We start from the raw sequence: 23612 nt of genomic DNA, 5'->3' as shown, positions 1-23612 counted from the left end.
AAAAAAAAAAAAAAAAAGATATACTATGTATATAAAAAAAGATATGTACAGGTACAAATGAATTCCTTATGATGAGGGTGACGATTATGTATATATAAATTGTACCACTAAACTTAATTTAAAAAAAACAACTAGAAGGTAAGAAATGGGATTTTTAAAAAAAGAAAAAATTGGGGCTAGGCATTGAGGGTATGCCTGTAATCCCAGCATTTGAGAGGCATTGTGAGTTCAAGGCCAGCCTGGGCTACAAAGTGAGCTCGAGGCCAGCCTGAACTGCAGAGCTGGAGACTGTCTCAAAACACAAAAAAAGAAAAAGAAAGAAAGAAAGAAAGAAAGAAAGAAAGAAAGAAAGAAAGAAAGAGAAAAAAAGAATGATATGGTTGGACCTTGTCTCAAATAAATAAATAAAGGCTGGGGATATAGCTCAGTGGCACAGCACCTGCCTGGCAAGTTCAAGGTCCTGAATTCAATTACTGGTACAATAAATAAATAAATAAATACGAGCTAATTAATTAGGGATCTGAGGGATAGTGCCCATGCCTATAATCTAGCACTTTGGAGGCTGAAGCAGGAAGATCTCTACAAGTTTAAGACCAGCCTGGGCTACAAACTGAGTTACAGGTCAACCTGGACTATATAGTGAGAACCTGTCTCAAAAAACCAAAGCCAAAACAAAACAAAAATAAAAATTAAAGTTGGGGCCAGGGGTGTTGCTCAAGGGTAAAGCATACATTAGCATGCATGAGACCCTGGGTTTAAAAGCCAGCACTACCAAATCTAAAAAAATTAATAAAGTCTATTTTTAAAAAAGCAAAAACAAAATCAGGCCATATTAACCACTCTTCTTTTTTGTTTATATTTTTTCCTTTTGTTTTCTTTGTTTCTTCTTCACACTGCCCTTTTCAAAAGCCTCCAAGGACTTCCTACCACTCTTCAAATAAAATCTAGGGCTGGGTGTGTAGCTCATTGGTAGAACATTTGCTTAGCCTGTGTGAGGCACTAGGTTTGCTCCCAAACATGACAAGATATAAAATAAAATCTGGGGCTGAAGATATAGCTCTGTTGCATAAGCACCTACCTGGGAAGTGCAAGGTCCCAAGTTCAATCCCTGGTACTCTGTGAGACCCTGTACCAAATAATTTTTTTATTTTTTTAGAGAAGGGTCTACCAGGTGTTCAGGGTCTCACTACTAGATCAGACTACTAGTGACCTACCTGTTTACAGCCTCCCAAGAGCTGGGATTACAGGAGCGGGCCACCACACCCAGTACCAATTGCCATCTCAGCAAGCCCCTGGGGCGGGGCCATTATGCTCAGACTGATAGTGATCCTCGTTTTCAGCCTCCCCAGCACTGGGATTATAGACATGAGGCACCATGCCCCATCTCAGTCACCAGCTCAGCACACCCAGGGGTGAGGCTGGCACAGCAAGTGGTGCCTGTGACTGAACCCCAGGATATCTACATTTGAAGAAATAGAACTTAAACTTGTTGATTATTGTTATGCATATATACCTATAACTCAATGTAAGTATCTTCCTGTACTTCGAAAGTATCAAATTATAATTAAAAGTACCATATAATTATTACAAAAAGAAAAAAGTTCAAGACCAGCCTGGGAAACTTAGCACAGCTCTCTTAAAATACATTTTTAAAAACGGGGAAAAGGTTGAGGATGTAGCTCAGTGGTAGAGCTCTTGTACATGCAGAAGGACTTGGGTTCAATCCTCAGTATCATTTAGAAGAAAATAAAACAACAACAATAAAAAAAAAACTGCAGGGGCTGGGGAGATAGCTCAGTGGAATAAGCACTTGCCTCGCAAGCACAGGGACCAGAGTTCAATCCCCGGTTCTGCCAAAAAAAACCCCCAAAAAACAAAAAAACTGTATATGAAGTCAGACATACAGAGAAAGTGTCATGAGATGGTGACATCTTAGTTGGATAATGTATGGGTGTGCACTATGAGAATAAAACTGTCTATTCTATCTGCCACATACATAGAGGTAGAGGAACAGAGGCAAAACCACATCTATTGCAATAGGTAACAGGGCAGCTGCCAACATCTTTCCTGAATGCTGGAACTTTCAAACATTTAGCACAAGTTTGACACATGGAAAGATCTAAAGGGGCCATGAGGCTAAGGGATTGTGGAAGAAAATGACAGGCAATGCAGGCTGCTAATTTAGAAGCCGGAGTTATATTCATCTGTATTTGCATCCCAGCTGGCTTGTTCCTGGCCTGGCTGTGTAACTTCAGCCAGGTGACTTAATTTCAATCTACCTCAGTGTCCTTCTCTGTGAAATGGGATGACATTAATAGTGCCCACTCCCTAGGATTGCAGTAGGGTCTAAATGACCAATGTCTCTCTCTCTCTCTCTCTCTCTCTCTCTCTCTCTCTCTATATATATATATATATATATATATATATATATATATATATCTTCTCACTTCATACACTGCGTGGTGCACAGTGAATGCTTGTGAATGACTGTTCTTACCATCATCACTAGGTAGTAGGAAAAGATAGCAAAGAAGTTCCAAGAAGTGGGTGGCAAGTAATGATATCTGATACAGCAGATGGGACCCAGAGGTACAGGGTGGAGAGAAGGTCAAGTATTTGGCGGAGTGCTAGCTGAGCCTGCAAAGGGGAGGGTGGAAGTGACGGTGGCTAGGAATGAGAGAGAACGAGGAGGCTGCAGGTGTACACCCCCTGGCAGCTGAGAAAAATGACAGGGAACTGATTTGGACAGCCACAAAGTTGGAGGGGAAAGCTGCTGGGCAACTGCATGGTACTCTGAGACAGAGATAATATTGTCTTTTAAAAGCTCTTTCAAATGTGATTTAAATTGGATATTGAGGGCTAGGGAGATAGCTCAGTGGAATAAGTGCCTGCCTGGCAAGCACAAGATCCTGAGTTTGATCCCTGGTACCACCAAAAAAAAAAAAAAATTGGATATTACACGTGTTCATCTTTGCTATGCTAAGTGCTAAGCCTGGGCATTTTGGGGAGACTGTTCTACAAGTGGGGAATGGGCACAAAAAGATGACCCTTGGTGGGCAAGAAGTGACAACCTAACTCACTGAGAAGGGAGGGAAAAAAAAAAAAGAAAAGAAAAAGAAAGTGCTAGGCTCAGTGTCTGGGAGGAGGTAGGCGAGGCTCAGACCCTGAGAGCCATCAGAAAGTTGCTACCAGCTATACATGGTGCTACAAGCCTATACTACCAGCATTCAGGAGGCTGAGGCACAAGCTCAAGACCAGCCTGGGCTATGGAGTGAATTCAAGTTCAGTCTGAAATTCAGAACAAGACTCTGTCTCAAAACATTTTTTTGATTAATTTAATTTAATTATTATTTTTTTGGGGGGTCCCAGGGATTGAACTCAGCCTGGGCTTGCTAGGTAAGTGCTTATTCTACTGAGCTATCTTCCCGGGCCTTGATTAATTTAATTTTTAAGGATTTATTTTTTTATTTTTTTTTGCTCCTCCAATGCCTTCAGGGCACTTTTGGCTGGCTGGAGGGTTGTGGGGATCGAACTAGAATAAGCTGAGGCTGACAGCTTTGTGGAAGCAGCCACTTAAAGAACTGAGCTAGAGCCAGGCCCCTGATTAATTTAATTTTTAAAAAGAATGTAGTTACCAAAGCCAGGGGAGAGTAAGAATAGAGTCCCAGAAATATAGGGGCTGGAGCCAGCAAGGTATCTCAGCAGTCTAAAGTGCCTCTTAGGCAAGCTTCAGCAAGCCTAGGGACCAAGGTTTGCTCCCCCTCACCACATGCCATGCCGGCCACACCCTCAGGGTGGGCTGAGATGGTCACAAAAAAAAAAAAAATACAGTGGTTTGTGAAGAACAAGCTACAAAAGGAGGTGATAGTTGGGTTAAGTACAGAAGCTGTGACAGGCACAGTCTCCCTGATGTAGTCAAAAGCACCAAAAGCCATCCACTGATGTCCCAGCTGGGAACAGGTAGTGGGCCACTGCTAAGCAGCCTCAGTAGAGTAGTGGGGCCGGAAACAAGAGTTGGCTTGGTGGTATGTGAGAAAGTTGAGGAAGTAGAAATGACAGCAACGACTGATTTTCCAGAAATTTGATGTTAAAGTAATGGGAATGCACTGGGCAAACCCTGAGGCAGGATTTTTGTTTCAGCTCAATAATGAGTACAGACAGGTGAGACAACTTCAGATGGCTGGGAGCAAAGAGAGTTAATGCCAAAGGCAGAGCCTTTGTTGTCTATTGTACTTTAAAATACTAAAACAGTTTAGTGCTGGAGATGTAGCTCAGTGAGGGGAGGGTGTGCTCGGCATGTGCAGATAGGTCCAATCCCCAACAGTGAAAAAAAAAAAGTAATTAAAATGAGAGAGAGAGAGAGAGAGACAGAGAGAGAGAGAGAGACAGAGAGACAGAGACAGACAGAGACAGACAGAGACAGAGACAGACAGAGAGAAAGAGATTTGTAATCCCAACACATGTGGAGGCTGAGGCAGGAGGATCTCTGTGAATTTGAAGCTAGGCTGAGCTACATAGTGAAACCCTGTCTAAAAATAAATAAATGCATAAATAAATAAATAATATGAAAGTAGGGCAGTAGGGCTGGGAATTTAGCTCAGCAGCATAGAGAAGAAGAAGAAGGAGGAGAAGGAGAAAGAGGAGGAGGAAGAGGAGGAGGAAGAGAAGGAAGAGGAGAAGAAGAAGAGGAGAAGAGGAAGAGGAGGAGGAGGAGGAAGAGGAGGAGGAGGAAGAGGAGAAGAGGAGGAGGAGGAGGAGGAGGAGAGAAAGACTGGGGAGACAGTTCAGTGGAATAAGCGCTTGTCTGGCAAGCACAAGGACCTAAGTTCAATCCCTGGTGCCACAAAAAAAAAAAAAAAAAAAAAAAAAAGAAAAGAAAAGAAAGAAAGAAAAGAAAAGAAAAAGAAAGAAAGAAACTAAATAACAAACAATGAAACAGAAAAACTGGAAAATGGCATGCACAAACTCTTCAACTGAATAGCCAATTCATCGTATCTCTCAGCAGCCTTTGCTCATTGTTCTACAGGTCAAGAGAGTAACTAGGGGGTGGGGAGATGGCTCAGTGGAGTAAGTGCTTCCCTGGCAAGCATAAGAGTACCTGATTCCAGTTACCGTTCCCTGCAATATGCACTCCTCTGCACTTCTGACATTTTCTTAATTTCACCTCCATTTCTATGAGCGGCCTCTTCTTTCACCCCGACCCCTAACTGGTCTACACCTGGCCAGGCTCCCCTTCCCCCAGCCTGGCTTCTAGGTAAACCGATCCTTAACAGCCTAAAGAAGTAATGGCCATTTCTGTATCCTTTTCAGCGCCTCCTAACGATTTAGTTGTTTTCTTGTCTTTTCTCTGTTCACTGTGTCCGAAGCCCTGGAAATCAGAACCCTCAGCTCACTGGGGTCGGCGGGGCTCTAGGTAGCGGTTCAAGCCCAGGCCCGGAGCGCTACCCGGCGGCCTCCAGCAGCGGCCGGCAGAGGGCGCGCCGGCACCGGGAGAGGCGCGGCTGCGGACTTGCGTGCTGGGAAAGCGCAAGCCCCGAGACTCTGCGAGACGTGGGGGCGCCCTGTCTTGATTAAAAATACACACTGTCCAGCGCCGCTTGCCATCCCAGTGGGAGGAGGTGGCCATCAAGAGAAGCAACTTCTGGGACCTCATTATTTTCGGAAGGTAGAGTTGGGGCTTCCAGACTTCTCTGATCGCCCAAAACCCGACTCAAACTTCACCGGAGGCCTCAGTCTTCTCTGTGGATCGTGGGCCATTCATTTATCCCACGCCTGTTGAGCCACGGGAGTAGTGCACATTTGTAATCCCAGCTATTCTGGAGGCTAAAACAGGACGATCGCAAACTCCACGCCAGCCTGGGCAATTTAGTGAGATTCGTCCTCAAAAAATTCAAGTATTAAAAAAGAGGAGCTGGGGGTTAACTCTGGCAGAGCGCTTGCCCAGCATACGTGAAGCACGGGGTTCCATTCCCAGTACCACAAGCTATAAATAAATATTGAGCACTGTGTACTGTTCCAGGCGTCAGGTAAAAACTACAAGGTTCTTTGATGTGGAATTTACAGCGTAATGTGAGGTGCAAGTGTAAAATAAATAAGCAAATAGTTACAATCGTTTCCTATTGTCAAAAAGCAATAAGAAAAGTATGATAAGAGAATGCAAGGCTATACATACAGTAAGAAGAGCTATATAAACCTATCCTTGAGGACCACCCTAACAGATACAAAGTTTCCTCTGTTTAAAGCGCACCCTCCAAGTGCCAAGGCACTCCCTCCCCTGAGTGCTCAGTGTTAGGTAAGGAGACAGTACAGAGGTGGCTGATGGAGGGGAGGGTTGAGATTGCCTGGAAGAAGCTAGAGAGAACTTTCTGGGCTAAGGGGAACATATATTTTGGTTAGAATGTTAGCTATAGGAGCAAAGAGCTAGGTGTGGTGGTGTACACTACTAATTCCGAAACTCTAAGAGGCTGAGGCAGGAGGAACCCAAGTTTAAACCCAGCCTGCATAATTTAGCTACTTGGTGAGTTTGGCCAGAGAAGTAGCTCAGTATGAAGACCTTTTACGACACGGAGAAATGTTGTGTACTGTATTTAATTTTATCTCAGAAACAAAACAGGCTGGGCTGAGAGCTCAGGACTGCACTTGCCTCGCATGCAGAAGGTTCCAGCCTTTACACCCAAAATTTAAAAGTTGCACGCGATTTCAGCCTAGTTAATTAGATCTAACTAGCACCGCCATGAGATCATTTAAAAATGAAAAACGAAGGGTCGCTGCTTTAGAGCAACTGTGAGCTGGGAAAAATCGTTCTGGGGCGCTTCCCAGCTTGTTGCGGGCCTATGCCGCAGCCCCGGCGATGGAGACGATCTCAAGGGAGAAGGTCCCAAGAATTGCGGTGGCTGGGAGAAGGTAGTGGATGAGCAGATCGATCTGGAAGGTAGAACGAGTGGGGCCAGGGCTGAGGCTGCTGACTTCGCCCCTAGGGTCGTCAGGAGCAACCTGGAAACCACGCCTAAGGCTCCTCGCTTTCGCGCAGAGGCCAGGTGGCAGTTGAAGCGCGACCAGCCCGTTTGATTTCCCGCGGCCGGTGGAAAAGGGGAGGGGGGAGGGGAAAGGAGTCATCGTCCAATTGGTTGCGCCTGGTGCCATCACGTGACACGAGAGGGGCGGGGCCCAGGTGTACTTACGCGGCGGCGGTCTGGGGCCTCCGCTGCGGTGCGAAGTCCGGGAGGCACCGTCTGCTTGGCGAGGATTGGCCTGTGGTCGGGAGGCGGGGCCTTCGCGCGACGCAGCGGCGGGCTGCGATTGGCCTAGGCCGGGGACCCGCTGCAGGCGTGCTAACGAGGCTCTGGGCGCGAGGACCGTGCGGGGCGGCGGGACCGCGAGCCAGGGGGAGGGGCCCGGGCGGTGGCGGTGGCGGCGGAGGTGGTGGCAGCGGGGGCCGGTACTGGACCCGGCGGGATGAGTGAGGCGGAAGCGGCGGTGGTGGCTACAGCGGCCCCCGCGGCGACGGTGCCCGCGACGGCGACAGGGGTGGTAGCGGTAGTGGTACCGGTGCCCGCGGGAGAACCGCAGAAATCAGGCAGCGGAGCAGGCGGCGGCGGGGGCGTAGCCGCCTCAGGCCCTGCTGCTGGGACCGCCACGGCGCCGGGCTCCCGCACCCCTGGCAACCCTACAACGGCAGCCTCAGGGACCCCCGCGCCCCCAGCCCGGAGTCAGGCGGACAAGCCGGTGCTGGGTGAGGGCGGGGCGCGCGTCCGGCGGGTGGTGGGGGAGGGGTGGGGGCGAGGGGCGGCGGTCCGTGGAGCGGGAGGCGCTCAGGCTGAGATGGAAGCTGCTGGGCCAAGCGGATTCTCCTGGTGCTTTCCTGGGCTGGAGGGCGGGGCCGGCAGGTCCAGCTGAGGCCTTGGGGTACAGCTGGAGCCCTCAGCGTCCGGCCACGCCCCCAGACCACAGACTTGTCCTCCTTGAATGAGCAGTAGGTAATCCTTTGAGCCTGCGGAGCAGGTGCCCTTGGGACCCTTTCATCGGGAGGGCTAGAAAAGTTCTGAGTTATGGCCTGAGGGTGGCACTCCGGGGCCAGGTGAGTGTTAAGTTTTGGTAAAGGGCCTGCCTGGATATTTAAGCTGCGAAGAACATGCTGTAGTTTTGAAAAGCCCAAGACCCCTTTCCCCCTGTGGGTAATTCTGTTTGGTAGAACTGGGATAATACTTCAAAGTTATTAGTAAAACCTCATTGGCTTGAAAGTAAGCTTAATAGGTAGGGTAGATTTTGGAGTGTATAACAACTCAGTCCAGTTGCATCTCTTCCCTCATCTCACTGTCCCCACTGCATCTCTGCCTGGCAGCAATCCAAGTCCTGGGCACTGTCAAATGGTTCAACGTCCGGAATGGTTACGGCTTCATCAACAGGTATCCAAAGGCCCGGGGAGGGGGAAAGGATGGGTATCTTCTCACCTGACCCGTGGGACTGGACGGCTTCCCACTCTCATCTCTACGCTGCCACGGCATGTGGTTGCACTGTCCAGCTGACGCTGGTTGAAAGTCTTTTAACCACGGTGCAAATGTGTGCTTAGTGGCAAGAGTGACACGGTCTCTACATCTTCAAGGGCAGCACAGGATTGATCTTGGAACTTGACGAACCTGGCTCCAACCTTCCCCACCTTTCTCTGGCTTTCTGGAATAGCTTTATTATTTTCAGTTTTTCTGTGTCTTTGGGGCAGACTTATGGGGTTCTCCCACCACAGGGCACTGGGGTGGAATGTTCAGTGGTTTTCTGTAAAGGGCAGCACTCACTACACCCTTGACTCATCTCCCTTAAAGAGCTATGGCTCATTTGAATCCCCCACCTGCTGAGACTAAGGCTGGCCTGGGGGTAGTGGGGAGAGAGCTAGCCCAGCCAGAGACTGCCCCTCACCTCCCAGCTTGGGAGAGGCTGTAGTGATGAATCCTAACTAGAGCCAGGTCTCTCCCAATGGGGCCTTCCCCAGGCTGGGCACCCTGCCCAGCCAAGCCCTCCTGGGAGGCCTGGTTGCCTCTTAGCAGGCTGACCTTTGTACGGATTCAAGTGCATTTAAAGCTACAACATTTGTTCTGGGAAAGGTGCTTCCTGTGAAGAGTGTCTTTTCTCTTTCCTGCTTGATTGGGATTCTGGGATAAACCAAAGTAATAGGCAAGGTAGCAATAGACAGTGGTATTTTCTTCTCTCATCCTTGGTTCCTCTGCATGTCAAGAGGGAGCCTGACACTTGGGTTCATTTCCAAGCTGAGAATATAAGGTTCTGTGGCTGTTTGGAGCAAGTTCCTAACATACTGTCCCCTCTCAAAATTGTTCTGGCCCCCTGTCCCTCCTTTCTTTCTCCTTAAAAACGAGAAGGAAGGAGAAGGTGGAATTTTCCAATCCCATAAGGTTAGCAGAAGAGGAGGTGTTGGCCAGGGACAGCTGTGCCCAGCACCAGCAGGTTCTAAAGTGCCCTGGGGTAGAAGGTGGAACACTTGGCAGGTAAAGAGCTGCCTCACCTCCTTCAAGGTGCCTTTGCCTTCTGCCTCCGCCCTTTCCTCACGAAGACCAGGGTTTTCACTGAGGGCTTAAATATACTTTATCCTGCCTTCTGGGGGTCCTGTCTACCCCCAGGTAACAAATGCTGGAGAGGATGGGCCCACCCAGCCAGGGAGGCCTCAGTGGAGCTGAGTGCCTTACCAAAGATACCCTCTTAATGACCCATCCTGTTCTGCAGGAATGACACCAAGGAAGATGTCTTTGTACACCAGGTAAGAGCTAGGATGGCTTCCTGAGGGGAGGAATTGGCCCTCTCTTTCAAGGACTTTGCCACTACCCTTGGCTACACACTATGTTTCTTTGGCTTTTACAACAACATCCTACCCATGCAGAAACAGCTGCCTCAGGAGCTGATATCACCTACCATTAGGCCCACTTGTGTTGAATTATCAACATGCTCTGTCAGAACTGTGTGTTGACCCCTGGATATGGCGCACTCACTACCTACTAGGACCTGTTAACACCATAGGAAGGGATGAGAGGTTTCTGAGGGAAAGAACACATGCCAGAGAATGTTGGGTACAGTGGTTCTCAAAATGTGGTCCCTGCACCATCAGCAGCATCACCTGACTACAAATTCTCAAGCCCTGCCCCAAGCCACCGAATCAATCAGACTTTGGGCCGGGCACTGATTCAACAAGCTCCCAGGTGACTCTGATGTGCTAGTTTGAGAACCACTGCTCTGGTGGAAAGAGCTCTCAGTGGGACTGAGGTAAGGAGCACACGTTTTACCTACTTTTCAACCTATGACTTACCTACTTTTTGAGTTCCTCTTTCTTGCCTCCCTCAGGGGTAAGGGAGGATGGGAGTGCATCCTGGGGACAGTGAAACTTCACAGTGGATTTCCAACCCCCTGGTTTGTGACGTTTCCCCTACTCTTTGTTTTGGTGGTGCTGGGGTTCAGATCTAGTGCTTTGTGCATATTAGGCAAGCGCTCTACCACTGAGCTATAATTCTGGCCCCTTTCCTGCTGAACCTTGACCATTTTTGTGCTCTTCCCTCCAGCCATGGACCCTAAGTAAAAGAATGGACTTGGGTGGTGGACAAAAGCAGGGGTGAGAGAGATTTCCAGTCTTGCTGCCCTCACCTTTCTCATGGCCTTTCCCTCAACCAGACAGCTATAAAAAGAAACAACCCCAGGAAGTTTCTGCGCAGCGTTGGCGATGGGGAGACTGTGGAGTTTGATGTCGTGGAAGGAGAGAAGGTTTGGGTCCTGCTATGGAGGACAGAGTTGGCCAGGCTTGTGGGAGGGTGGTGGGAAGGTCGGCCCAGGCTTTGACCCTCCTGGGGTCAAATCTCCCTGTGGTTGTGGGAATAGGATTATTGTGTTCTCATCTGGATGTCCTTTAGAATATGTCCCTGTCACCAGTGAGTAGTGCCTGAATTTCTTTGTAGAGTTCACCAAGTACATGAAGTCCCACCCCCATATTAGCCATCTGGAATGAAAGATGGACAGTGACTTCCAGCCTTCTTTCTCTACCTCCCCCACAGTCTTTCAACTCTGGGAGACTATAGAATTATTTCAAAAGGGAAACCGTCTCCCCAGATGGATACAAACTCCATCGCCCACTTTGGGAAGTGGAGAAAGAAGTCATAGTTAAATCATAGGAAAGCTGGACAAGGGATTTTGGGCTGGAATAAGAATGATATTCTAATGATTCTAGAAGTTTGGGGATGTACATTTGTTGGGAGAGTTCTCACTGCACCACCTTCTCCTCTCCAGGGTGCAGAAGCTGCCAATGTAACTGGGCCTGGAGGGGTGCCTGTGAAGGGTAGCCGCTATGCTCCTAATCGACGTAGGTTCCGCCGATTCATCCCCCGGCCTCGCCCAGCTGCCCCACCACCCATGGTGGCAGAGGCTCCCTCTGGGACAGAACCGGGCAGTGAAGGAGAACGAGCTGAAGACTCCGGGCAGCGACCCAGACGACGGCGCCCACCACCTTTCTTCTATCGACGACGGTTTGTGCGAGGCCCTCGGCCCCCCAACCAGCAGCAGCCTATAGAGGTGAGAGGAAGCTGCTTGGGAGCCAGCTACCCAAGATCTCAGAAGTGGGAGTTGGCAAAGGCAGAGATCAAAGGGAATAGAGTTAAGTGCTGGAAAGAACCTGGGCCTTGGGACAGCTGATGGGGGTGTCCACCCAGGCCTTTGTGCATTTTCAGGGCACTGATGGTGTAGACCCCAAAGAGACAGCTCAACTGGAGGGGGACCAACAGCAGGGAGATGACCGGGTGCCACCGCCCAGATTCCGGCCCAGGTACCGAAGGTAAGGCTCCCTTCTGCAGCTCTGCCTTCCTCTTCACTGTCCTGCTGTGAGCCCCAGTGCAAGGGAACAGTGCTAAGAACCTGGGGCTCATAGTGAGAGGTGCCAGAGAGAAGCAGGACTAGTGGGTCTGGGAAAGTTGGGGAAGCCCTGAGGAGAGAGGTGGTCTTTCCTGGGCTCCCTGGTCTCTTCAGGGCCCCTGTGTCCCCTAGGCCTTTCCGCCCCAGGCCACCCCAACAGCCCACCACAGAAGGTGGAGATGGTGAGACCAAGGCCAGCCAAGGCCCCACTGATGGTTCCCGGCCTGAGCCTCAGCGCCCACGAAACCGCCCCTACTTCCAGCGGCGACGGCAGCAACCTCCTGGCCCCCGGCAGCCCACAGCCCCAGAGGTAAGGATCTTGGGGTATCTATAAAATTCTTTGGGAATGGGATGAAAGACTGGATCCACATTCCCCTTTCTTATCCTTTCCTTTCTTACTCTGTTTTGTTCCACCCCTCCAATGGCTCTGCCCCTCTGTAGTCTGCTGGGTCCACCCTAGCAAGCACAATATACACCATGAAACTCCAGAGGCAGTCAAACCACATCATTGCCCCCGCCCCCCAGAACCTACCTCCATTTCTGCTTGGAGCTGCAGTACCAGCTAATTATGAACTGTAGCAACTGGTAGAGCAGGAAGGGGAAAATTAAAGGCAGGTTTGGAAGCTCTAGGGTACAATAGCCTCAATTGGCCACCACTCTTCTCTTTAGAACTCAGCCCCCATCAACAGTGGGGACTCGACCACCACCATACTGGAGTGATTCCAACTCAAAGGACACCCAGAGCTACCATCTGGTGTGTGATTGCTCCTCTCAGGGTGGGTGGCCAAGAAGGCGGGGGACTGGGTTATGGTGATAAGCTATCACTTACAATTTGTCCATTTCTTTTGCTCTCGTAGGTATCTGCCAGTTTTTCCAACTGACCTACCCAGCACTCTCCTGCCCCCTTTCCGTAATTCATGTCATCAAAATACTGGCTTTTCCCCTTTTCTTTGAGACTCAGGAGGGCTAAAGCAAAAGCCTTTTGTTTTTGCTTTTTTTTTTTTTTTCCCCTCTTCCCTACCAAGGGCTAAAGAAAAGGATCCGTCCTTATTGTTCAGAGGCGTGAACTCCCACCCTAAGTCAGGCTGAGAAGGAACCAGCCAGCTCTTACCTCCTGGTTGTTTTTCCCACTCCAGTTTATTTTTTGTTTCCTCTTCACCCGTACCTCTGAAGCCATTTAGTGAACTGTCATGTGCCACCTGAGCCTCCAGTAAAAACAAAAACGGGCTTTCTTGTCTTGGTCTCTGCCTCTTTTCTGTTTTAGAGGATTGGGGAATACTGGTAACTCAGTTCAGAACTGCAGACCAAAGGTGGGGTAGGGAGTGGGGGATGAGCAGTGGCAGGGCTGGTCTGGACTCCTTGCTCAGCTTCCCTAGCTGTGCAGTTTTTTGTTTTTTTTAAAAAATATTTATTTATTTAGTGTGTGTATGGCCAGCTCAGCCCACCAGGGGGTGGGGCGGGCTGGCATGTGGTGCTGGGGGATTGAACCGCGGTCCCTGTGCTTTGCTTAGCTTGTTCTAAGTAGGTGCTTTAGACCACTGAGCCATCTCACCAGCCCGCTGTGCAGCTTTGACATGAACCTTCACCACTGAGATTCACTGTCCCTGCTTGTTAAACTGGGATGGCACTCCGCTGCAGGGCCCTGCACTTGCAGCTAATGTATTGAGCATTTACTGTTGTCAGTGCATAGCAACAAACTGGGGGATGAACGATGGGTGTTCAGACTAGAGAATTCTGAGGCCTCAGGCAGAGGCAGGACAGAAGAGGATGGGTAGGCGAGGTTATGGTCCTTGACTCGGCCCGTCCTCCAGTGCCTTCACGACAGGACACTTGTCTTCATTCAGTGACTTTATCAATGAATCTATATATACACATTTAAAACAGTAGCCCTTTGGTTTTTGCTCCCTACTCCTTCTTCAAACACATACAAAAATATCCAAAGGCTTTTCCCAGCTAATGTTTACAGGCAGCCTTTCAATTCCCCTTTTGCCCTTAGTTGGTCAAAAGCCTGTGGTACCCTTCCAGCATGGGAGTAGAGGAAAGAGCTGGGGCCTCCACTTGGCAGGAGTAGCTGAGATAAGGCCCTAAGTCTAGAGGCGGACGCCTGCTGTCCCTCTTGCCACATGTAAGTACATGCTATTGTGTTCCCTCTCACCCCAGAAAGCTGAGTTGGCAGGAAGAGAGGAGAGGCTAGATTTGGGAGGGTTTGTCCTTTGCCCTGGAGGGGGTCAAGACAGAAGCCCCTTCACCCAGAGGCTATGTGGCAAGAATTTGGTGAAAGTGCCAAATTGCAGGAAGAGTCCAAGGTGGTAGGAAACTTGACCTCATGTCTTGCTCTCTGCCTCCATTTGTCCCACTAAAAAAGCAAGTCGACAACCTCTACTCCTGCAATCCCCCTTCTCTAGAGGGATAAAACTATTCTGGTGTCTAGGTGGGGGTAGGAAGAAAAGGGACAATGGCCCATCCCAGTGGCCACAGCCTAACCATGACATATAAATAATCCAAGAGAATCACACAAGGGGGAATGAGGGGGGTGCTCAGACCACCCTTTCCTTCAGCTTCCCAATTCTCCCAGGCTGTAGGGTTTTCTCCACCCTGGAAGTAATGGGAAGAAAGGGTTAAAGTGCTGCAGAGGAGAGGAGGGGTCTTGGGTGGAGATAGCTGGCTCTCACCCTGGCCTTGCCCCTCAGTCGTTCTCATCTGGCCCTAAGTATTCAAGTTCCGTGCTGGGTTTCACCTCCTGCTCTAAAAGAGAGGGTGTCCGACGGAAGGCGGCTGAAATCTGGTCAAACGTCCGGCCTCGGGTTTCTGGCACTTTTAAGAAGGTGAAGATGAAGAAGCCAAGCAGGAGAACCGCAAATAGAAGGAAGACGTAGGGTCCCATAGCATCCTGGGACAGGTGGAGAAAGAGGTGTTGACAGAGTAGGGTGGAGAGGGAAGGATTGATGTCAGGAACTAAAGACCCTCAGAGGGAGCTGGGAATACTGTAGAAAGCAGGTGGCTCCCTTGAAATGACCAGAAACAAGAATTTAGACTGAAAAGAGGATTTTTTTTTTTTTTTGAACTGCACCTCTCCTTCAGTTTCTTCCCACTTTACCATTCTGAGTTACTGCACTCAGAATAGATTCCCAGCCATTGGTAGTATTCACATGAAATGTATTACTTTATTCCTGGTCTAAGTTACTCCACTGCTTTCTTTCAAAGACACCTCTGTTGCCATTCAATCCATTTCCACCCCCTTCTTTGATTCCATAGTGATCCAAAGACCAGATGTCTGGGTGGGAGGTTCCTGACTAGAAATCAAACGGGCCCCTCTGTGGCCTCTACTGGGAGATTGGGGCAGAGGACCTACCGCAACATACTGGAAACCCATGCCGATGACGAAGTTGCATGTCCAGTTGGAGAAACCAGCCAGAGCCATGGCTGCCGGCCGAGGTCCTTGGCTGAATAGCTCGGCCACGATGAACCAGGGGATGGGGCCAGGGCCAATTTCAAAGAAAGCCACAAAGCCAAAGATGGCCACGATGGAGACATAGCTCATGGCTGGAACTCGCTCCTAGGTACCAAGTAGGGAGGGTGGGGATCCATTCAGGCCTTTCTGGATCTTTCAGGAACCCAGAAAACTAAAATCTATCCTTCTCAGTAGCTTGTAGGGGACCCGCTACCCTGGGCTAGAACAGGCCCTGGAGCATTTCTGAGCTCTGACAGTCTGCTGGCTACCGTAAACAGACCCAAGGCGGAGGTAACATTCCGATCTCTTATGTCCCTGATGGTAGATTTCCCTATTAGCTCTAGGACTTGCTCCTTAGGAATTACTACCCTTGAGGCTTGACAGGGCCTTTCTGTCCTGGGTACTGGACTTGGGCTATAGCAATCTCTGGAAGCCAGCCTCAGTGCAGCCTATATCCCTCAGGAGCAGAGATCATAGTTCTTTTTGCCTCTAGAGCCATGCGCCCATGTTCCCAGCATAGCCCCAGGTTTGAAGGCATGTGTGCTAAGGTGTGGCCCTGGCTGACTCTGGGGCCACCCCTATGGGCATGACTGCTGTTGTCTCCCAAGCCCCAGGCCTCACCAGAAGAAGCAGAGCCACAGTCATCAAGATGGCGCAGGCACACATGCCTGCCAGGCCCAGGAGATGGAGTGTCCGGCGCCCGGCCCGCTCCACCAGGAACACCTGTCGGGAGAGTCAGGGCTTAGCGGGGGCCTTCAGGATGAATGACGTAGGAGGGGAGAGTCAGGAGTAGGAATTCTAGGACACCCAGGGATGCTGGTTGCACAGGCCATTCCAGAGGTGAGCAGTTACCGAGATCAAGGTGAAGACGGTGTTGACCACGCCAGCTCCTATGGTGGCATAGGCTGGCTGCTGCACCCCTGCTGACTCAAAGATGCTGGTTGAATAATAGAAGACCTAGAGGTGAGGGAGAAGGAAAGGTGATGGCAAGGACGTCCTGATCTCCACTCCCATAACACCAAGCTGGACTGGCCCTGAGTGTTAATGAAGGGGGCCTGCTTCTTTCTCCCCTCCCCTGGGCTGCTGTCTGCCCCATGCCCAGCCTGAAGCCTGCGCCATACGTACGGCATTGATGCCAGAGAGCTGCTGGCTCAGCTGCAGCACAATTGCAATGACCAGGGGCTGCCGGTGGGTGTGGCTGCCCAGAAGCTGGAGCAGAGACAGTGGCCGCTCACGCTCCAGCTTTCGCTTCTCATCCTTCAGCTCAGCCAACACATCAGACACATCGGCCCAGCCCGTCAGGCGCTTCAGACCTGGGGGTGGGGAGGGTCAGGCCTGAGGGGCCCTGAGAAGAGGCCAAGTACTAACAAGATGGGGTGGAGGCTTAGGCCTGGGCTAGATGCAAGGTGAGAGCTCACTCTTTCGGGCAGGCCCCTCCAGGTTCCGGATGATGTAGAGGTAGCGGGGGCTCTCAGGGCAGAAGGGTAGCAGCACCAGCTGCAGGAGGGCAGGCAGCACTGTGATTCCCAAGAGCAGTGGCCATAAGGTGGCAGTGCCCAGCATGGTCTCCAAGCCCAGCACCTGTGAGAGGAAGTTAGGAAGGAGGGCAGTTGATTTAGGCCTGTCACTCTGAAGGTCCACTTCAACCCTTACCTAGCCCCCACAAGGCCAGGACCAGTCACCTGGGCTATCAGAATGCCAATGACGATGGCCAGTTGATTGAGTGTCCCCAAGGCTCCCCGAAGGTGAGTGGGGGCGATTTCTCCCACATACATGGGCACCAGCCCAGATGTTAGCCCTGGGTAAGAGCAAGAAGAAAAGCTGAGCTCAGCTGACCCAGTCCCATCCAGAAGCCCAGGCATGGTGGATAGCAAGGCACAAGAGGAGAGCTGTGGTGTCCATGGGTACCTGAGTAAGCACCAATGAGGAATCGTCCAAGAATGAGGATCTCATAGGAGGCAGTGGCTTTGGCCAGGCCCATGAGGGTGCCCCCCAGCACTGCAAGAACATTGTTGGCCAGCATAGCCCTTTTCCTGGTGGGGAGACAGAGTAAGGCTGTGTCAGAGCACCTATGCTTCAGCTTCTACTCCTCATCCCTGCCCTTAGGCCCCATACCTTCCTAGCCACTGAGACAGGATGCCAATGAGGAAGGAGGAAATCATGCCACCTACAGAGAATATGGCCACGGAGAGAGCCCAGAGGGTGGTGAGCGTGCCTGGTGGGATGGAGCCAGGTCCCTCAGGCCCCTGCCTCCCCAGCCAGGTCTCATTGTAGCTCTGTTCAATCACCTGGGGGTTGGGGAGACAGCACAGAAATGATTTTCCTCCTTCCCTTCCCACCGTCCCAGGGGTCCTCTGTCTTCCTTGCTGGGGCATCCCTGCCCTGCCATTTGCAGGCTCCTCACCTTTTGCGGGGCATTGATGACCCCAATGTTATAGCCAAACTGCAGGGAGCCAAGCACAGCTGAGAATACAGCAAGGACCAGGGTCCCAGTCATTTGCTGCTGAGGGGGTTCCCCATCCTATACAGGCAGAAGTAGAGAGATGCATGGCACATGAATCATGCTTTCTTCCCTTCCTCCAGGAGCTCCCGCCCAGTGGGAGCCTGAAGATGCTGGGCTCCATCCAACATGCCGGGTTACAGAAACTGGGCCATATTAGGAATTGTACAGGGATCTCATTGTAAACAGGACCACACGGAACGCAACAGAAACCGGGGCACAGAGGAGAAACTGGATGTTTGAGTCCCAAACACAGAGTAATGCTTGAAGACCTATGCCTCAAAATTCCTCTGTGACCTTGGGACTGCCTTAGATTTGTGTGACCTTGGGCAAGTCACTTCCCGATTGTGAGCCTGTCTCCTGTTCTCTGAGATGGGGCGATGTCTGCTTGTCAGTGTTGTAAAAATCAAAGCAAATATTAACTGTATCCCAGACAGTGCTGTTTTTATAAACTGACAAGTGCATTATTATCATTGGCTACTGTTCTCCCTCCCCTCTGGGGGTTCTCTCAACCAGCTTCAGGAGACTCCCAACAGGCCCAAGAAGGGCAATTCTATAAAGGACACCCAGGTCATTTATCCAGGAGTGGCCTTCTATGTCTCCATGCTGGCCTAGTCTCCCTTTCTAAGCTCTGGCATACAGTGGGGGTCCGTGCATCAGGTTTTGCCAGGAAGAGTCATGCCCAGGGGAAGAGGGAGGGATGGTGGTGTGAGGGGCGGTGACAGTGGTGGCTGCTCGCTGGCGGCACAGACTGTCTCCCTTCGGAAACTTGAGCTAGGGGAGGGGGGACACTCCCCTTGGTCCCTCCACCCACGAAGAAAGTTCAGCGTCCTGGAGGACCTCCAGGAATGGGGGTGGGGCCCACATAGATCCTGGGTCCTCGAAACACTGGGCGAGCTGGGACAGACGACAGCTTCAGGAGAGCCAGGTCCGCCTGGATCCCTCCCAATCCTATCTAGATAGAGCGGTCCAGAGTCCCGTGCATAGAAAAGGACGAATTTTGGATTCTGTAGAATCCAGCTGAACCCAGGGCCCTGTAAAGTCCCCCTATACCCACTCTGCCTGTTGGTGGGACTGGACTCATAGTCACGGGTTATCCTGAGCGGGTATAAATAGATAACCCCCACTCGCACACCCTGCGCCTGCGCAGGGACCGCCCCTACCTGACCTCAAGCACGACCCCAGCCCAGGAAAAGAGGATCTGTGCCTCCGTCCCGCCCCCACATGATGAATCCTACTTCAGAGCCGATCTGTTGGAAACCCGACGGCATCTTGAGTTAGAAAAGCTGGAGACGCAGGAACTGCAATGATGACAGGCGACTGGTGGGGGTCTGTGGCCCGAGCCTGGCGGGCAGAAGCCGAGTCCACTACGAGGGTCCCGGAGCGATGTGCGGAGGGCGGGCGTGGTGGGACCCTCCCGACCACAAGCCGCGGAGCCGGAGAGCAGCGGGGCTCTCGGGGATCTGCAGGAGCCCAGCCGGGGAAAAAGACGCGAGGAGCCCCCTCACTCCCGCCCCGCACGGGCCACGCCCTTCAGTGCACCCATTGGCCAGGAGCCCGCACACCCCAGGAGGCCACGCCCTCGGTTGAGCCTGGGGTTTGAGTTTGGCTCCAGTTTGTGGGGCTGGCAGGTGAAGCCACGCCCCCTCACCGAGCACGACGAGACACGCCCTTCGGGTTCCCGCCAGCTTCAAGCCGCAATAGAGAGCCGTGTCCTTGGAACAAAAGGTACCGCCCACCCACGTGCGAAGACTCCGCCCACAAGCCAAGTTTCCCAGAGGCAGAAATTTCTCCCTAACTTAACGCCGCGGCTGGGACGGTGGGGACAGAGAAGAGGGGACGGGCCAGGTATAGCTGCCGGGAAAGGGGAAAACACCGGAGGCGTGACACAGAGCGCGCGCGCTGAGAGGGTGGGTGAGGCACAATGCCCCGAAGTAACCCGGGTAGGCTATTTTTAGCACCCACGTTAGGCGCAGGCAAATGTCAGCTCCCGGGTGTCCCGGCCTGTCCTGGGCGGGGGAGGGCAGGGAGATGAAGCCTTAAAGAGTCCGCGAAAACAAGGCGGGGTGGTGCACACCTGTAATCCCCGAAGTCTGGGAGGCTGAGGCAGGAGGGTCTCAAGTGTTTGAGCCCAGCCTTAGCGACTTAGCGAGGTCTTGTCTAAAAAAAGGCACAGTGCGAAGGCCCTGAGTTCCACATCCAATACCAGAAAATAAATAAATAAATAAATAAATAATGTCCCAAGGGAAAGGACAGAATTTAGGACTTGGACCCTAGTCTTACATCCCGCCAGCTTCACCATGTCATGTGCTCCTAGAACGCACCCCTTTCTACTCTCCTCTGCTGGCACCATCGGCTTCTCCTTGCCTGCTCCCTGCCCTTCTCTCTTGGTGCTATCTGGTATCCCTGGTCTTCCTTTCCCCTCTGCTATCTGCTTCCAGGTCCAGGTTGGCCCCGGAGGCCAGGAAACTACACGAGGGATCTGGTTATCTGTTTCTATGGCTCTGTCTTCTCCGTATTTCGCTTCTCTGGGCACTTCCTATGAGGCCCTTGGTTCCTGGAGGTAGCCCAGGGATAGGTGCTCATCCAGACCGCGCCAGCAGCCCCGGGGCCCCTGAGCCGTCATGCATGTGAGAGCCGCGTGGACAACACGCTCTCCACAACCTGCTCGGGAGGATTTGGATGCCTAACTAAATCCCAGCGGGAGGACGCGACCTAGAGTCGGGGCGTCTCGGGAGATCCACGGTAAATCTAGCGCCGAAAGAACGCAGCTCAGAAAGCGGATGCCAGAAGTGCGGGGCTGCAGTGCCACCTGGCGGGAGAGTAAGGAGTCACGGATTGGACCGGGTTCGCCAACGACTTTTCTAAGGCTTCGTTGTATCCAAAGCCAGCCTCTCAGGAACTCCAGCTCCAGGTGTCCAGCTTCTGCTTAGATGGAGCTGTTACGTGATTCACGTGTCCAAACCTCCTTCTGGCCACCTTAGCCCAGTGAAGTAATCACCCAGTCACCCCTGTGCTGGAATCAGCTCGACTCCTGCCCTGCACCCCTTCCCCAACGCTAGTATTTTGACTTCCTTTGCCTCTTACCTTATTTTCTCCAGCTGTAGTACTACCACGTTAGTGTAAACCATAATGACTTGAGTGGTCTTACTGTTTTTCCTCTTCCTCTTCTTAAAAAGAGGACAGAGTGAGGGCTGGTGAGATAGCTCAGCGGACAATCCCTGGTCCCGCATGCTGCGCTGGCCCCCACACCCGGGTGTGCTGAGCAGCAAACGCATCCTGGCAGGGTGGCACGTGCCTGTAATCCCAGCGGTGGGGAGGCTGAAAACAGGAGGATCACTGCAAGTCCGAGCTGCGTTTTGAGACCCTGTACCAAATACATAAAAAAAAAGACAGTGATATTTTCAAAAGTCTAATATCTTAGCAGAGCAAGATGGCACAAACCTGTAACCCCAGCACTCTGGAGGGCTGAAGTAGGAGGATCAAAAACTCATACCTAGACTGAGTAATTAGGCTACCTGTCTTCAAAATAAATAGGGCTGGGGAGATAGCTCGGTGGCATAAGCACCTGCCTGGCAAGTGCAAGGTACCGAGTTCAATTCCTGATACCACTTTCCCTGGCATGCAAGCCCTCTGTCCTCATGTCTAGTCTATCAGAACTACACATGAAGAGAAGATTCTTCTTTCTGGGCCTGGAAACCAAGTGTGGTGGTGCACACCTATAATCCCAGCGCTGGGGAGGCTGCCAAGAAGATCACTGAGTTCAAGGCCAGTCTACATTATAAAGCAAGACCCTGCCTCAAAACACAAACAAATGAATGGCCAGAGATGTAGCTCAGTTGTAGAATATGTGGAGCCCTCCATTCAATCCCCTGTACCAAAAAAAAAAAAAAGAGTCTGATCCCATAATTCTCCTCCAGAAATCACTGTCTTTTTGTTTTTGTTTTGAAAGACCCATGTAATTCAGCTGGCCTGGACTCACTATGTGGCCCATCTGGCCTTAAACTCTCAGTGATTCTCCTGCCTCAGCCTCCCAAGTACTGGGATTACAGGTGTGTGCCACCACACCTGTCCTTTTGTAACCTTGCTGTCAATTTCAAACCCTTCTGCCTTTTCTCTCTCATCTATATCCCTCCTCACCTTTTACCCTTTCCTCTTGTGGCCTATGCTTCCCTACTTTTTAATACCTGAAACACAGTCTAGATTGCCAGAGAGCTCCTGCTCACCCTTCAAAAGAGGAGCTCACTGAGACTGCTTGGGGTTTCTTCCCAAAAGCCCTGTGTCCTCATGTGTAGTCTATTAGAATTACACATGAAGAGAAGATTCTTCTCTTCTTTCTGGAACTCAGCCTCAAAGGCAAAGGGTCACCTTGCTTATTGCCGGATCTCCAGCACACAGCCCAGGGCAAGGTGCTCAATAAGCACACAGTGCGAGGCTGGAATGAGGGCCTGGGGCTGATGGCCCAGAAGCAGTTGGGCGTAGCAGTCATTTATAAGCAGAAATGAGAGGAGAGGGGCAAATGGCAGAGGGGAAAGGAAGACCAGGGATGCCAGATAGCACAAAGGGAGAGGGGAAGGGAGCAGATAAGGAGACGCAGACGGTGCCAGCAGAGAAGAGAGTAGAAAGGGGTGTGTTCTGGGGGCACATGACTTGGTGAAGCTGGCAGGGTGTAAGACTAGGGTCCAAGCCCTAAGTTCTGTCCTTCCCCTTGGGACATGCATCATCCCTGCTCTCATTCAGGTGCTTTCTGATATGGGGGGAGGGATCCTTCTAGTTGTTTCCAGTCCAGAGAAGTTGAAATCAGAGAGAGCAAGAAAGACAGGGCTAGATATAAGGGACAAGGTAGTTTAAAGAATGGGTATTGGGAGACTGAGGCAGGAGGATCTCTTGGAGTTTGAGGACACCTTGGGTTGCAGAGCTCAAGACCCAGCCTGCACTACAAAGAGATCCTGCCTCAGACCAACAAAAAATGGGTCATTTAACATACAAACTTTTGGGCCAGCCAAATAGCTCAGTGGATTAAAGTGCCTGCTTAGGCAGACACAGTGGCCAGAGTTTGATCTCCCGCCTGCCATGCCAGCCCCACCTCTGGGACATGCTGAGCTGTTGATTGAGACTGGGTATGGTAACCTGCACTGTAATCCCAGCTCTTGGGAGACTGAAAACAGGTGGATCACTACAAGTCCGATCTACATAGTGAGACCCTGTAGACCCTGTACTAAAATACAAATGCAAATAATAATAATGATAATAATATACAGACTTTTTTCTTGTTTTTCGTTTTTGTTTTTAATGTTCTTGTTTGTTTGTTTGAGATAAGGTCTTTTTTTCCTGTATTTTAGGAAAGGGTCTCTCACTACTAGATCAGACTCAGTGATTCTCCTATTTACAGCCTCCCAAGTGCTGGGATTACAGGCATGCACCAGCGTGCCCAGTCTCAATCAACGTCTCAGCGTGCCCTGGGGGCAGGGCCAGCATGGCATGAGATAGGGTCTTGATATGTAGTTTAGGCTGGTCTTGAGCTCACTACGTAGCCCAGGATGACTTTGAACTTGTGATCTTTCTGCCTCAGCCTCTCTGAATGGCTTTTCTTTTTTAAAAAAAATTTTATAAAATTTATTTATTTAGGGGCTGGCGAGATGGCTCAGTGGTCTAAAGCACCTACTTGGAACAAGCTTGACAAAGCACAGGGACCGCGGTTCAATCCCCCAGCACCACATGCCAGCCAGCCCCACCCCCTGGTGGGCTGAGCTGGTCACACACACACAC

The 23612-nt window shown here is 51.1% G+C and overlaps 2 protein-coding genes across 3 annotated transcripts; one reads left to right on the top strand and one right to left on the bottom strand.

The window, feature by feature from the left end:
- Positions 1–7226: 7226 nt before the first annotated feature.
- Ybx2 (Y-box binding protein 2) lies at positions 7227–13128 on the top strand. 2 transcript variants are annotated; one of them, XM_004638389.2, is made up of 9 exons: positions 7227–7732; positions 8342–8405; positions 9730–9763; positions 10666–10755; positions 11275–11556; positions 11712–11815; positions 12025–12202; positions 12562–12646; positions 12750–13128. In XM_004638389.2, exons 1-8 carry the CDS (start codon positions 7456–7458, stop codon positions 12610–12612), a joined length of 1080 nt encoding a protein of 359 aa, XP_004638446.1. In that variant the 5' UTR covers positions 7227–7455; the 3' UTR covers positions 12613–12646; positions 12750–13128. The 2 variants fall into 2 exon arrangements, with proteins under 2 accessions (XP_004638446.1, XP_023578994.1); XM_023723226.1 differs by lacking the exon at positions 12562–12646 and having other exon boundaries at positions 7228–7732; positions 12750–13119.
- A 597-nt stretch (positions 13129–13725) lies between these two features.
- On the bottom strand, positions 13726–19316 carry Slc2a4 (solute carrier family 2 member 4). The gene is made up of 11 exons (XM_004638388.2): positions 19082–19316; positions 17748–17864; positions 17459–17631; positions 17252–17376; positions 17026–17141; positions 16762–16924; positions 16469–16656; positions 16196–16300; positions 15965–16066; positions 15245–15448; positions 13726–14782 (listed from the first exon to the last, which is right to left on the bottom strand). Exons 1-11 carry the CDS (start codon positions 19112–19114, stop codon positions 14579–14581), a joined length of 1530 nt encoding a protein of 509 aa, XP_004638445.1. The 5' UTR covers positions 19115–19316; the 3' UTR covers positions 13726–14578.
- Between the last annotated feature and the right edge of the window lie 4296 nt (positions 19317–23612).

Source organism: Octodon degus, unplaced genomic scaffold, assembly GCF_000260255.1.
Source record: "Octodon degus isolate 3935 unplaced genomic scaffold, OctDeg1.0 scaffold00098, whole genome shotgun sequence".
Lineage (NCBI taxonomy): Eukaryota > Metazoa > Chordata > Mammalia > Rodentia > Octodontidae > Octodon > Octodon degus.
This window is presented reverse-complemented; position numbering and strand designations above follow the sequence as displayed.